Raw genomic sequence first — 14187 nt, 5'->3', positions numbered from 1 at the left:
AATCTCAGGGGTTTGCTTGGTTTCACACACAATGACAAATTTCACTTTGCTTCAGAAATGCAACTACGGTGGTTCAGTCCACGGCTGTGCTCACCACGCTGTTATCTGCATGTGTAAACATGGAGGGGGGGGGGGAAAAAAAAAAAGAAGGTGCAAAAGCTCGACAAACAAGTCTTTCAGCTCTGAATTTCAACCGAACTTTGTTTCCCGGGGCCTAACAAACTCAGAGGCGCATTCTTGATAACACCCGGTGCTCAGACGCGCTCACTGGAAGGTATTTATAAACGCGTTGACGCCACGCCAGCGGATTTCAACGGCTGCCTCTGATGGAGACACCGACTCGTACCAGGTGCCGGCACATCTGTTGCTCCGATGGCAGCTGCTTCGGCGGCGACCTCGCTGACAGTCAACGCCGGTCGCGTGCGCTATCGGGAGGCAGCATAGCCATCGCGGCACCCGGGTTTAACGCAATCCTTTTCACGAGAGCAATAAAAGGTCAAAGGAAAGAAATACAGGAAGTAGATGCTCGTCTCGTGACCAACTGCGGAGCTCATGCGCAGCGTTTACGCTGCCGGCCGCCATTTAATGCCTGTCACAGTTTGTATGGAATGAGTCCCAGTCGAGGCCCGAGGCTGTACAGTGGGTGGGGGGTGGCGGGGGGGGAGGGGCGTCAGCTGACACAACTATGTCACTGACTTTATTAACTCTCAAGTCTGAGACGATCCTCAAGAGGGGGACACAGTTGTAAAATGTTTGGCTGGAGGTAGATGGTGTCTTGCCGCTTTAATGTGGTGAGGACATTTTAGGGCATGACTTTAAAACCGTCGGCATTAGCTGATTAGGACCTGACAGAGGAACATGTAATTGGAGCAGACAGTGGGAAGCGGGGTAAAAAAAAAAAAAAAAGGCTCTTTTTCTCTCTTGTTATTTAACGCTAGGAAGCCCCATGCTCAAACAGGCTGACAAGCCGGTCAGGTAGACCCGATGACAAAGATTCTTTTTAACGTTTTAAGGGGCAAAGAAATCACAGTCATAAAGGTACTTTGTTTTGTTTCCTTTTGGGAAATAAACGATCCTCAACGGTAGCAGTGATCAAAGTGCGTTATATTTGCGCCTTAATTGTGGTGAAAGACAAAGTGCAGTTCAGTTGTATTTCACTTTTGCATTTACCCTTTAACAATTGTTTTCAAACATTTATTTAGGTCGAATTTTTACGCAGCTTTTAAGCACCAATCGTTCTTTGTTTTTTCCAATAAGCGCAGTAATCCCGAATGCATAATGTTACAATAGCTTACAACAATATTAAAGATACTTTCTAGAAATAAAAGCGCTGTAGTTTTTTTTTGTTATTTTATTTTGGTCATTCTGGTGTTACTTGGAGAGGAGAGTTAAAGATTTTACAGTACAGTATAGTTTTCCCATTTTATCAGTGGGGAGACTATTGGCAGAATACACATTTTGATACCCTTCAAATGTAGTAAACAATTTACGAAGTGCAAATACTAAGGGCCACCATGCTATGTCTTAGCACCGAGTACATTTTTCATCAAGTCCGGAACAGGACATGAGCAGACAGACGGCGTTGGCGTGTTGATTTATGGAGAATATTCACATGGAGCTATATCTCATTAGTGCAGTATGGAGAAAGGACACAGAGACTCAGTTGAGCAAACCCCCTGCAGTGAGGAAGAAAAACAACAACAACAACAACAACAACAACAAAAAGTCACGACGGCGACGGGCGACGCGGGTCAATGCAGGAACACTGCTGAGTCAGCAGAACGCCGGTCAGAGTAATCCCGGCAAAAAAAAAAAAAAAAAAAAAAAAAAAGTGCACACAAACCATACGCACCCGAATCTGACGCCTCGCATTCCGGCGGCTTCATGACGAGAGGGTGAGAAAAAGGCCTAGCCGCACGTACTGCAGCTACCTCGGCCCCGCATGCCTGCCGCTAGTTGCCGTTCATTCCACCAGGTTGTTATTTTGGACGCTACGAGGCCGAGTCGCGTTGGGCCAAGTCCGGCGGACGAGCTGGCCGAATGGCCGTTTTTTTTTTTTTTTCGCTCTCTCCCCCTCCGCCTGGTGCCAAGGATTCCTCCCTGTGCCAAGCACATGCTAGCACGCAGTAGCACAAACACGCTGAGGCGGAAGCAATGCCGCCGATCATCACAACTACGACACTAAAAATCGTGCTGACTGCTGCTTGGTTTGGCTTTGAGGCTATGTTGTTTATTACCAGTCAGCAATAATGTGTGAGGATACTTCATGCACAATTTCAAATGTTATAACCTGCCATTTACTAGTGTAGTAAATAAAGTTATTTAAATAGACATATTCCTTGGTTTTTTTTGTTTTTTTTTTACTCACTGATCGGCCCCAAAAATCCTGATTGTGTAAACTCGATTATCAAGGCCCTTTGACACAACCCATTCACAGCTTTCTCCTGGACGCAAGAGAAAGAGGCTAGTATTCATTTCCTGTCGGGGGTATCGGGCGTAGCAAACGGCTCTGAGGTCTGGCACACAGCTGCCTCGTTAGCATCATGCGCCCTCTGTTCACATCAAAGTAGCCGCGGGCACCTTCTTAGCCACGAGCTGGCACATCCAGCGGTATCATTTATCTTAGGATCAATATGCACTCGGCGGCGGCTGACCTACATCGGAGCGCTCCGAATCGCAGAGATGCCACAGTCGGTCGGTGACGAGGTGTCGCGTTACCGCTCTTGCCTTTTATGAAGTCAAACACAAGAGTGACCGTATCGCTCCAAAATTTGACTGGCAAATAAAAGGGAATAACCGGTATTGCTGCTCCGTCAAGGACACCTTAGGAGAGCCTTCACGGATGCTTCAATTTCAAGCTTACATTGGGGGCCAGTGTTTCTTTTTTTTTTTTTTTTTTTTTTTTTTTTTTTAAATCAGTGTCTGACCGATTAACCGGCCGATATTAACTCTTTAAAAATCTGCAAAGATTTTTTTGTGAGACATTACAACACAAGACAAACATCCCCTGGCCAAAAATTGGCAAAACGATTTTTCCTCTCTGTTGTAAAGTTAAACACTCAAGGAGAAGGAATTGTAAAACAGTAATGTTCTTGCTTGAACTCATATTTCTGGTCAAAACATACTGGTCGGGGCCTAATGCTTATATTCAACCTTTTTATTATGGGAAGAGAAAGCCATTAGCCAAATTTAGATAACAGGTGGTGCGACTCGAAGCGCTGGTGTCAGAAGTGGCATCCATTCATTTGTCAGCCCGCCTGTTAAAATATCTCTTATGAGTTTTGCCCTTTTTTTAAATTGATTTTCCTCTTATTTTAAAAGAGTATTTTAGTTAGCTAAACTACCTACCTTTAAAGTACTTTTGTTGCATGTAAACGGTAACAGGTTTTAATCCCATTTAAGAGACTAAAGTAAAAAAAAAAAAACGTACAGTATATTCAATAAGATGCGAAAGATTCAATATTTTTGTAAGATCGACACGCTGTGTTAACCTGCTGTTAAAATTGCACCACTTAAGCACGCAATTTCTGCTGATTGGCTTTTTGGGCTTTTACATGAGCTGAAGCAATTATCATGGCTAGTTTTCCGCCGCCTTGCTTGGTGTGATTTTTTTTCTTCTTTCTCCTCCCCTGTTACCTACACATGATTACCACCTGATTCGGACCTTCGGCTGTGCCAGATTCCACGCGCGGTTTGTTCTGATGATGCATATCGACTTCATCTCGCCCTCCTTAGCAACAAACGACACCCACTCCCTATCCCAGCAGATACTGTAGACGGATGGGCGGCGCGGCTGATTCCAGGTCAGTTAAAACAACACAATGACGGAACGCCTCGGAGCGCGGTGGGGGTAAATCGTCTCGCTCCTCCTCTTTCGTGACGGCCACCCATCAACCATTACAACCCCCCCCCCCCCACCCCCTCTATCCTGTCGCTACTGTAAGCCTGGCCATTACCCCCGCGGCTCATCCCTCACACCCACCCAGGACCTGTCACACGGCTGTTTCCATGGCAACACCAACGCAGAGACAGCAGGGTGAGGTGCCCGAGCTGATATCAGCGGGAGGGAGGGATGAAGGGAGGAAGGGAAGAAGGAGGGAGGCATCCTGTTGAGAAAACACTGCGGACCTTACACAAGGACTGATGGACGGATAAGCTAACGCAATAAGTCTCGTGGTGACTGCTGGTTGCTTACCGCTAAATAGCCATGACTCCATATACTTGCACTTCCGTCAAATGTATAGTTTTGGATGGGTTGCAATTGCCGGCCATTTTGTGTACCGCGTTACCGCCGCCTACGGGACAGGAGTTGACATTAACGGACACGACGTGCTAATTTTTAAATCAGCCATGCAAATCATTTGGTTCACAATTCACATGAATTCACCTACAATGGTTACTTGAGGCCATCTCGGGCAGTAAAAGGCCAATTCATACTTCATACTTACTTTTCTGCCTGGATACATCGGCCAATTATACTGCAGTGGGGCGTGTCCTGCCTTGAACTCAAGTAGGAGTAGGAAGTAGGAGTCATTCTCCACAGGTGATAAAGAATACAGTATATGACTGTTTCAACGGTTTAAGGTGGTTTTAAAAAGTCAAGGTTTCAATAACCACTAATGCTATCCGCCACAGCTAACGAGCTCTTTTGTTTTTCTTTTTTGAGAGGACATCTAAGCAGGGCACAAGATGATTGGCTGCTCACAGAGTTGAGTAAATGAGCGGCCACTTTGAAATGAATTGCCTCTGATGCGAGACGAGATACTGCAAAACACAGATGCCTTTTTGCTCTGATTTAAGTGCATTGTCCTTAAAAAAAAAAAAAAAAAAATTGAGTTGATGATAATAATTTCTCATGTTAGCATTAACCTTATGCTAACGGACTAATGGCGGAAGGTATGTGGTTTTCCATACAAAACAACTCTCTTTGAGGTTTAGTTTGGCGGTAAACTTAAACTGAGTCTACTACATGTGTGAACACTTTTGGAGTGGGATTGAGCAAAGACAAAAAAAAAAAAAAGGTCAGCTTGCACTGGAGAACAAGGGTCACATGATTACAATATCAGTCAGCTGATGCAACAAAGCCTTCTAATCACAGGGCAAAGGACACCGACTACTTACAGGTCATATTCTACACTTTTGTTTCAAATTATCCGCGCAATGAAGGAAACACTATATATTTAGAAGCATAACAGCCTCGATTCCTCTCTTCAATCCCCACATTGGTGCATTCATACTAATTGCAAAGCTGGCAAAATTATGGGTTGACTTGAATCCCCCATTCTGTGCGAGTACCTTACATCCAAAGCCAACATGTTAAGGGGTCGATTTCAACCTGCCCAATCTGTATCGGTACCTTCCTTGATGCTACCCCCGAAGGCAACAAATTTGTGGGTCGACTTCAAGCCCACCATTTCGAACCAACCATTCCACTACTGAAATTCCTAGCCCCTACTGTACCTGAGCAGCAGTTACAGCCACCATTTTGCAATCTTAGCAGAACACCCCCGCCCCCAATTTATATGCCGCGTCTTTGACTGTCTCCTTTGACTTCCAGTAGTCTGACAGAAGGCCGCGACTCCTTTACATGCCGGCAGCTGTGCAACATGTCATGTCAAGGCCCCGTGCCAGTGATGTGACAGGAGGGCCGGCGTGTCGTCAGGTGGGCATAGGGAAACCGCTTAACCTGTTCCCCGGGATGCATTCCGCCTGCATTAGTGGCACTGACAAGTCACTGCAAAAGGCAACTGTTTGTGTAGCCTAGAACCTGTCAAGCAGGAGGCCCTCACAAGTACAGTAATCCCCTGCATACTCACAGTTTACTATTCACAAATGCATCTATTTACGTTTTTTGTGCTCTTCGAAAAACATACTAAGATGCCCCTGTTTAAACATAGAGAAACGGAAGTAGCACGCTAATTTGTGCCAAGGTATGTTAAAGAAACAAGGGTTGACTGGGGCAAACCTGTCGGGATGAGCTAAATTTGGCCAGGGTTGTTAGTGGAAGTCACAGAGTCTTCACTCCATATGCATCAAATCATATAATTTTCAGGAATAAAATTATATCCAAAAGTTGTGGGATCATACAATGGGGTATATTCATAGCATGAGCTATTAATACAGGCAATTAAAAAAAGAACAATTCTTAGGAGGGCGTGAATTACTCAGGCTTTTCCGTTATACCCCGTGAATAGCGGCGTTACTGTGCACGTCCATTCAGGCACTCACAATAAAGCGAAAACGTGAGTTGCACAGCGAGATCCGCATGCCATTTCGCCTCACTGTTGCACAAAACCCTCACACTCGCTCGCTTTAACTATTGCCAAAATCTATAACGCGAAGCTACGTGGCAGTTCGGCTCCCCTGGCATAATTCGGCTGTGATTTCATCAGGTTCTGGGATTTGAACAGTCGCAAAAAATATAGGGAGAAAAAAAACATTTCAAAACAAGCAAGCCATGTAGCTCGTTAGCATGCTAACTACGTTCGCACTGACCCAACTTCGTCTCGTACTCGCTCGCTCAGCAAAAAGCAAACATAAAAAACCCAAAACAATATTAAGTACGTTTATGGAGCGACACCGAGAGTATTAGCAACCCATTGTTTTTATAAACACGCCGTTGACAAACATGGCCATAAAAAGCCCGCAAGCTCGCTCTCTCAATGCGTTTTAATTGAGTTCGCGGGGTAGATAAAAAACACTATTGACACCAAGAAGCTAACAAGCTAAGCTAAAAAGGAGCCCGGTGCGTAGCGCTCAGACGACCGAGATTGACGAGCTAGTGGCGGCTGTGGAGGAGGAGGAGGAGGTGGTGGTGGTGGGTGGGGGTTGCTGGGGCTTGCTGGTACCGGGACTCGTCGACGGAAAAACACCAAAATGCCCGCTTACGTGATAACGCTCCAGTCGTCCGTCCTCTTCGGAGTTAGATTCCGTGCGTCACGGGCTGAGCTGACCTTCGCGAAGGCGGCGGTGGAACGACGTTAGCGTTGGCTAACTGTGCCGCCATGTTACTGCTGCGAGTCCGCAAGCCACCGCTGAGTGTTTATCTGGCTGGTAGCTAGGCTAGCTTTTTTTCAACCTCCCCCCCACACCAAAGCGCATCACGGGGCTCCTCTGACAAGCTACTACCGCCGCCGCACGGTCCACCAGCGACCCCCGCCTCCCTTTAAACGCATTATTGTTTTCTTTTATTGTGCTTGACTTAAGTGGTCGTCCATATGTTAGCGTGGTTAAAATGTGGTTCGAAAATGCGTTTTAAAACAATAAAGGGCATATTTAAAAACACATTTCACACTTAGTTACATTGCACCACCGAATAATCATTTCAGCCAAATATGTTTAATATTTCAATTTTTATTAATTTCAACATTTCTAAAATATGTATATTTAGTTTTACTTATAGGTCTGGCACACGTTGACTTAATTTGCTGTCAATCATCAGTTAAAAAAAAAAAAAATATATATATATATATATTTAAATATATTTGTAAAATTGGGCAACACCGCCTCCAAGTGACCATAATAGGTACATGCCTAGAAATGACCTTTTATCGTGACCCCCAGATGGTGAAAATCATGTTCAACTTTCCCATTAAAACTAAAAAAGTCCAATTTCATTAATTTTACAAAAAAATAGAGCAATATTAAGAACCAGAGTAGCCTGCTTACTAAGTGACTGTCAATCATTAAAGGAAAAAATGTGCAACACCACTCCCAAGTGACCACATCAGGGGCATGCCTCGAGATGACCAACTAAAATACAATATTGGGTGTTAATTTTCATTTTAGAAAAAACTTACTTTACTTTTTGGGGAGGCTGGAAAGTAAGTGCTTTGCATAACGAGTATAGTCACAAATTAAAGCACATCTCAAGGCACTACTGTATTCTTTTATCTAAAAAATACCAGACGCTAAAATGCCCATTCAACATTTAGTCATTTGAGCAAAATGCATTTGTATTTTCTAAAATAAAACAAATTATCTGCTGCCAAGGTGAGCTACAAGGAGAAGCATCTTTTTCAGTGGCATGAAAAAAAAGTTATCACAACAGTCAATCTGGTTTATTTGGCACAATCAAAAACCATCTACACTTTTACAACAAATGCCTCTTCTTCTCATAAGCAATAGAAATGCAGTAAAACGCAGAGTTCCCTCTCTCCTCCAGCATAATTAATAACTCCTCGACTAAGCTGGGAGTCCACATCCAGCACCGATTGGGTGTTTTGGTTTATTTAAAAAAAACAAAAAAAAAAAAAAAAAACAGATGGAAATCTACCTGCATGGTTCAACTTTGTCAGCAAGTGACACAGTTGTGTTTGCTAGGCTACAAAACAGATCCAAAGCAACATCTGGTTAGGATAAGATACTGAAAGGAGAGTAAAGTAACTAAAAAAAATCCAAGACTTTTTTTTTTTTTGTGGACGGGGGTGAAATGAAACAGACTTTTGGGAGCATCACACGACACCATTTTAAAAATGACACACCCTGTACAAAACGATCTGTATCAATAGGCACTTTTTTCCTTTTTTAAAATAAGGTCTCTTTTTTTTGTAATAGTTTATTCCACAATTTGTTGGTTCTTTCCCACCCAAAAATGGCACAGCGGAGCGGCCTTTCCGACGACACATAAATCCATCCGACGTCCACTTGGTACGCTTCTTGAGGAGCCAGAGGGAAGGGGCCCAGACGTGTGGGAAGGGCTTTGAGGGAGCATCTTTTAAGAAGACTTTTCCTTCCGGGATCTCGGCGAGTCTGCAGCGTGGGAGCTGACGCCGTTGACACCGTTGGCTAAACACACACAAAAAAAGACTTGGTTAGAATATAACTACTTAGAGGGGAACTAAATCTTTTTTTGTTCTTTTGCAAGTATGGTATTTTGCAAGTGTTTTTTGGGCTGTCTTTTTTTTTTTTGTTTTGTTTAAATCGGCAGTGTGCTTCACCTTTATCTTTCTTTGCTCTGCTCTTGGAGGGCCCTGGTTTCTTCTTGAGCGTCTGCACTGAGGCGTGCTCCCTCCAGCGGCGCAGCTGAAAGTTGATAAATTTCCACATCATGAAAACCTGCGTCAGACAAATGCCGGCCAACACTGTGATCCTGGGGAGAAAGAAGAAAAAATATATATATATTATATATGTATAAAGAACACGCAGACAGAAAGGGCTGCTTGATACAGGTCGACATTACACTCACCTCACGAAAAGAATGTTAAAGTTTCCTGTGGCCAAATCAAAGCCTCGGTTGTCTGCGTTGGCGAGGCCGAAGCCCACCGTTAGGACGGAGAGGGAGAGCGTGAGGAGACGCCCGAGGACGAACAGGACGGCCCACACGCTGAAGCTGAAAACCACATGAGGACAATATCCAAAAATGTTTTGCATGTGTGTGCGTGTGGCTTCCACTTAAGAAAGTCATATTCTTTGGAGAAAAAGTCACGCTATCCATTTAAAAAAAAAAAAAAAAAAAAGTCAGAGTTTGTGTGCGTGTTCTAACAGTCGTCATTTTATGACTTTCGTCCAAGTTTCTGTTGGTGAAACTGCCTGATCTTACCCCAGTTGTCTGTTCTCGTTACTGAAATAGACGAGGCGGGACACGTGGAAGAGGAGCTCCACAAAGTAGTGCAGCACCAGCAGGACCAGACCAAGACGGTTCAGACTGGAAAACAAAGAAGACTAATGTGAGGAAAAGCCTACTAGAACAACTTCACTTTACTTAGGGTTAATCAGAGACACTTGAAAGGGTGCCAGGTGTGTGCTGACTCATTTAACACAAGCGTGACTTTGATTGGTTCGGACACATACAGTTTTAAGAGGGTGTGCACACTTGTGCAACCACCTTCCCGCATGCAAAGTGTAGATGCAAATAATAATAATCATAATAAAGCTCTCTGGTTGTCTTACTTGAGGATGTAAGCACCGGCGATGTGGACCAGGTACAGGAAAATGTACACCAGCTGGCGCGGAATGTCCTCCTAGAAGTGGTAAACAAAAAAAAAACAAAAAAATTTTGTTAAAAGGAATGGGGAAATGTTTACGACAGGCTGGCACAATTACCAGAGTTGCAATTCTTCAGAAACAAGGCGACATAGACTGAGGAAGTGGGAAGTAAAAAGCCATGTTACTCTAAAACAGTCACAACATTCCATCAAAAGCCATTATAATATGAAAAGTTATGTAAATTATGTCAGGAAAACGGTCATATTCTGAGAAAAGTTGTGACAATGAAAAATTCACGTTATGTGGGAAATCCTAATTTTATGCCAAGTCATACCATGTAAAAAAAAAAAAAAAAGGATGAAAGAATCACGTCATACTATTACGAGAAAAAACTTTTGCCATAAAAGTCAATGTTAAGTAAAAGAAAGTCATGTTGCGAGAATAAAGTTATAGTTATAGTGATAAAAAGAACCTGTGAAGGGAAAAAAAGCCATGCTACAATTAAAAAAAAGTCACAATATTACAATGACTCATTACAATATTAAAAAGTCAAGTTAGATTGAAAAGTAGTGTAACAGGAACAAAGTCATAAAACTGCTAAATAAGTATATAAAATGAAAATTTCATGCTACGCGAAAAATGTAAATGTTATGATTAAAGTCACGATAAAAAAAATAATAAACAAAAAAAAGTCTAAACATTACAAGAATTAAATTGTAATGTTACCAAAAAAAAAAAGTCCATTGACCAGAATACAAGAGAAAATAGATCTGTTATGATAAATACGTTATGCTATTATTATTATTATTATTATCATCATCATCATTGTGTGCAATTACCTTTTTTGTCTTCTGGAAGTAGAGTTCAGGGAGCGCGTGAAGCCAGTAGCCAATCTGGCAGATGTAGTAGAACTTCATCTGCAGCCTGCCACGCCAACATTAATAAGTACAATAGCATCAATGTGTTTTTCCCCCCCGTGTTGTTTTTGTGAGCCGTCGACTTACGGCATCAGCATGTGGGGGTAACCTTCCCACAGCGAACTGGGATTGGACAGGAAGTTCTCCTGTGACACAGAAAAGGAAGGCCAGTCAAACACACAAGATCCAAAGAGACACAAAAGTAACACAACAGTATTTGGGTTTCATTTTCTTGGATCGAAAGAAACATGACATTTTTGTAATATTACGATTTCTTGACAAAAACACAAAATAGCGAATAAAGCCGAACACGTGAAAAAAAATAAAAAAAACTGTGCGACTCGGCAAGGATTGACGAAGAGAAAGGAATTCTTACAGAGAGGAGGATGCTTGTGCCCCAGCCAAAGGAGAACAAGTAGAAAGCGCTGAGCTGGCCCGACTCGTTGAACTTGCTGTGTTTGGTTTTGGAGAAGTGCTTCTTCCGAATGATTTTCTGCACGCATACACGAGCAATTAGACGACAACGCGACGCCAAGCGACGCGCGCTCAGGCGAGGCACTTACGTCCAGCACGTACTCCTGGATGATGGCGTGCATGATGATGGCCACCAGCATGTAGAAAAAGATGGTGGCCAGGTCTTTGATGCCGTGGTGGAAGTGGTTGACGGCCGTCTCCTCGGGGCCTTTTCACCCCGCCCCAAAGAAAACCCACACACACTAATTATTTGTGGAGTCGTCATAGGAGGCGACACTTGGCCAAACGGAAAAAGTGGCTAAGTGTTGCGTCACAAACTGTTTGCTGTGAGGATCCTTTCGTCACTGACTCAGCTACATTCTATCCTCATAATCCTCCTCCTTCCTCATCATCATCATCCTCATCTGCTCGCTACCTCTGATGTCATTTGTAGGCCTTCTTCAAGTTCTTCCCCTCCTTATCTTTTGAAAAATCAGCATCAGTTCAGAAGACTCACACTCTATGCCTGTGTATTTAAATGCATATCATTAGGGACCATCAGGGAGGGAAAAAAATGGGAAAAAAAATGTATCCCCAAAAAGGTCACAATCTTAGTTTTTTATTGATAAAAATTCTAATGTATTGAGAAAACAAGCAACAAAATAGTATTTTATAACCACAAACCTATGTAAATTTGCAAATCATTTGAGAAGAATGCCACTCTCTGCCTGTGTACTTAAATGCAACTTATTTAAGTAGCATCTGTAAATAAGTTACAGTCCTGCCTGATAAGAGGTGAATGGGACCCTGACGCTGCCTGGATGCCATCTTAAAGAAAAACACACACAAAAAAACAACCTGGAACAGAAGTTTGTTAACCTTGAAACGAGCTGCAGCAGTCGACAAATGCAAGCATGAAAGAGGATTAAAATAAGATGTCATTAGTACTTTAATTCACTTTTAATTCAGCTTACCACTTGTTGAGATGGTGACATTGTATTGGACCGTAATGAACAACACTGCAAACTTGGACGTGACCTGTGAATTTGGGTAAAAAGGACAGAGGAAGAATTTAACCTTCATTTGTTCACAATATCATTATTTGTATTATATTTATTTTATTTCACACTGTCATCAGAGGAAGTCCTGCTGTTAATTGAATGTGTTGCATTCAAGTCCCACAGGAATCCCAAATGTCCTTAAATAAACGAGAATACGTGTAGCCACAACCTTTTAATTAACGATGATTAATGATTTTTGTTTCTGTTATTACAGTTTGCTCAATGATTAAAGTGCATTTTAAGGAAATACAGTGCCATTGAGGTGCGTTCATTGCGTTCCCTTTTTCGACGGAGGTGCATTCACTGCCCGCAAACCGCGTCGGACGATACAAAACTATTAAAAGAACGTTTTAATAGATTTCTGAGTGAAGGTATGAGAGAGAAAGGTTAAGCTATTTTACTACTTTCCACTTGTAGTTAGTATTCGGCAAAAGAGAGAAGGGAGAGAAAAAAAGTTGCTGTTCGTCGTTAGACGGAATGATGGCAGCCCTCCTGGAGAATGCCACGTAACACATTCAACGATACGTGCAAACAACCCAGACGCCGTGCTTCACCTGATCAATAATCACAGGCGATTGATTCGATACCAATAAAGTGTAACGTGCATTTTTCATTTAAAAAAACAAACAAAAAAACGTGTTGCGTTCAGGGAACTTTGCTTTGTGAAGAACGAAAGTGCGCCTGTTGATTTGAAATGTTCACAAACTGAAAGTACCGATTAAAAAAAAGTATTCAAAATCATACATTGAACATGATGACTACCTTTTGTTGTGCTTTAGTGGCTAAAAAAGAACCCAGTGTGTAACTTTGTCTCACAAGAGGAAGTAACACTGCGAAGAAAGGCGAGCAAGAGAGCCGTGCCACGGTCGCTAGCTGGCGGGTAGGAGCGAGTCGAGACTCCGCCGGCCGGCTGCCGTAGCTCCCCCGTGAGCCTCCGTAACTTATTCGCACCTTCTCATCGAACGTGTGTATCGCCAATTTACCTCAAACATGAGCCCGAGAAGGAACACCATAGCAACGCAGGACACAATATCGGCATGGTTCTGGATGACGAATTCGTGGCTCATCACCGGCGGGCTCTTGCTGCTCTTTTTCCGAATACCCATTTCCACACGATTCGGTGTTGCTCCTTCGACAGCGGTTTCTCGCGATCTCAAATTTGAGCTGCTTACGACGTGGTGGCGCTCGGCTGTTGCTCTCCTGTTACCGAAAAGCGTAAAAGGCCAGACAGCGATTAAATGGCGTGTCACTCTTCTACTCGAGTGGGAGGGTCCACGCCAGGGAGAGTTTAGGGCGCCGCGCTTGACTCTGCACAGGAAACGGCTGCGTTGCTAGGTCGCCATCTACAGCGTTGGGGAGGAACTGCGGTTTAGTCATGAGAATGATCACTGATTAAAAAAAAAAGTAAAACAATAATAAATAGTAATAATGCACATCCATCCATTATCCAAACCAAATCAAATGAAAATTAATCAATGCAAAAATAAATCCTTTATTTTAGGAAAATACATACAATACAGAAAACAATTTACATTTGTAAACAGTATAGGTGTAAAAATGAATTGTTTAATTGACAGCTAATCAATTACCAAATTAATAAACATTAAGAAACATTGTTTAACTTAAAATTGTGCAAATGCTCTGATTTCAGCCTCTTAGCACGACTAATCACTCTCTGATTTCTCTCTTCCTTCATGAAAGTAGACTGATTATCTTTTGTTTAATCAAAATAAGAGATTTGCAAACATTAGCTTCTATTTTGGAAAACAATGACCAAATCAATAACTGATACAAATACAAAAAAATACAAATGAATATAAATTGATTCA

The 14187-nt window shown here is 42.7% G+C and overlaps 2 protein-coding genes across 4 annotated transcripts in view; both read right to left on the bottom strand.

The window, feature by feature from the left end:
- ncoa2 (nuclear receptor coactivator 2) overlaps positions 1 to 7141 on the bottom strand; it is a 34138-nt gene extending 26997 nt beyond the window's left edge. For all 3 annotated transcript variants that reach the window (XM_086021234.1, XM_086021236.1, XM_086021237.1), the window contains exon 1: positions 6889 to 7141. The gene's annotated coding sequence lies outside the window, so the exon portion shown is untranslated. The remainder of the gene's footprint in view (positions 1 to 6888) is intronic.
- Positions 7142 to 8045: 904 nt separating this feature from the next.
- On the bottom strand, positions 8046 to 13649 carry tram1 (translocation associated membrane protein 1). Its single transcript, XM_086021429.1, has 11 exons — positions 13342 to 13649; positions 12272 to 12335; positions 11408 to 11526; positions 11221 to 11337; positions 10932 to 10990; positions 10767 to 10851; positions 9892 to 9962; positions 9542 to 9646; positions 9188 to 9331; positions 8940 to 9091; positions 8046 to 8787 (listed from the first exon to the last, which is right to left on the bottom strand). The coding sequence occupies exons 1-11, from the start codon at positions 13462 to 13464 to the stop codon at positions 8717 to 8719; spliced, it is 1110 nt and encodes a 369-aa protein (XP_085877555.1). The 5' UTR covers positions 13465 to 13649; the 3' UTR covers positions 8046 to 8716.
- Between the last annotated feature and the right edge of the window lie 538 nt (positions 13650 to 14187).

This window comes from Filicampus tigris, chromosome 21, assembly GCF_054856515.1.
Source record: "Filicampus tigris isolate MCC_2025a chromosome 21, RoL_Ftig_1.0, whole genome shotgun sequence".
In the NCBI taxonomy this organism is placed as follows: domain Eukaryota; kingdom Metazoa; phylum Chordata; class Actinopteri; order Syngnathiformes; family Syngnathidae; genus Filicampus; species Filicampus tigris.
The sequence above is the reverse complement of the archived record's forward strand: the minus strand, read 5'-3'. Positions and strand labels throughout refer to the sequence as shown.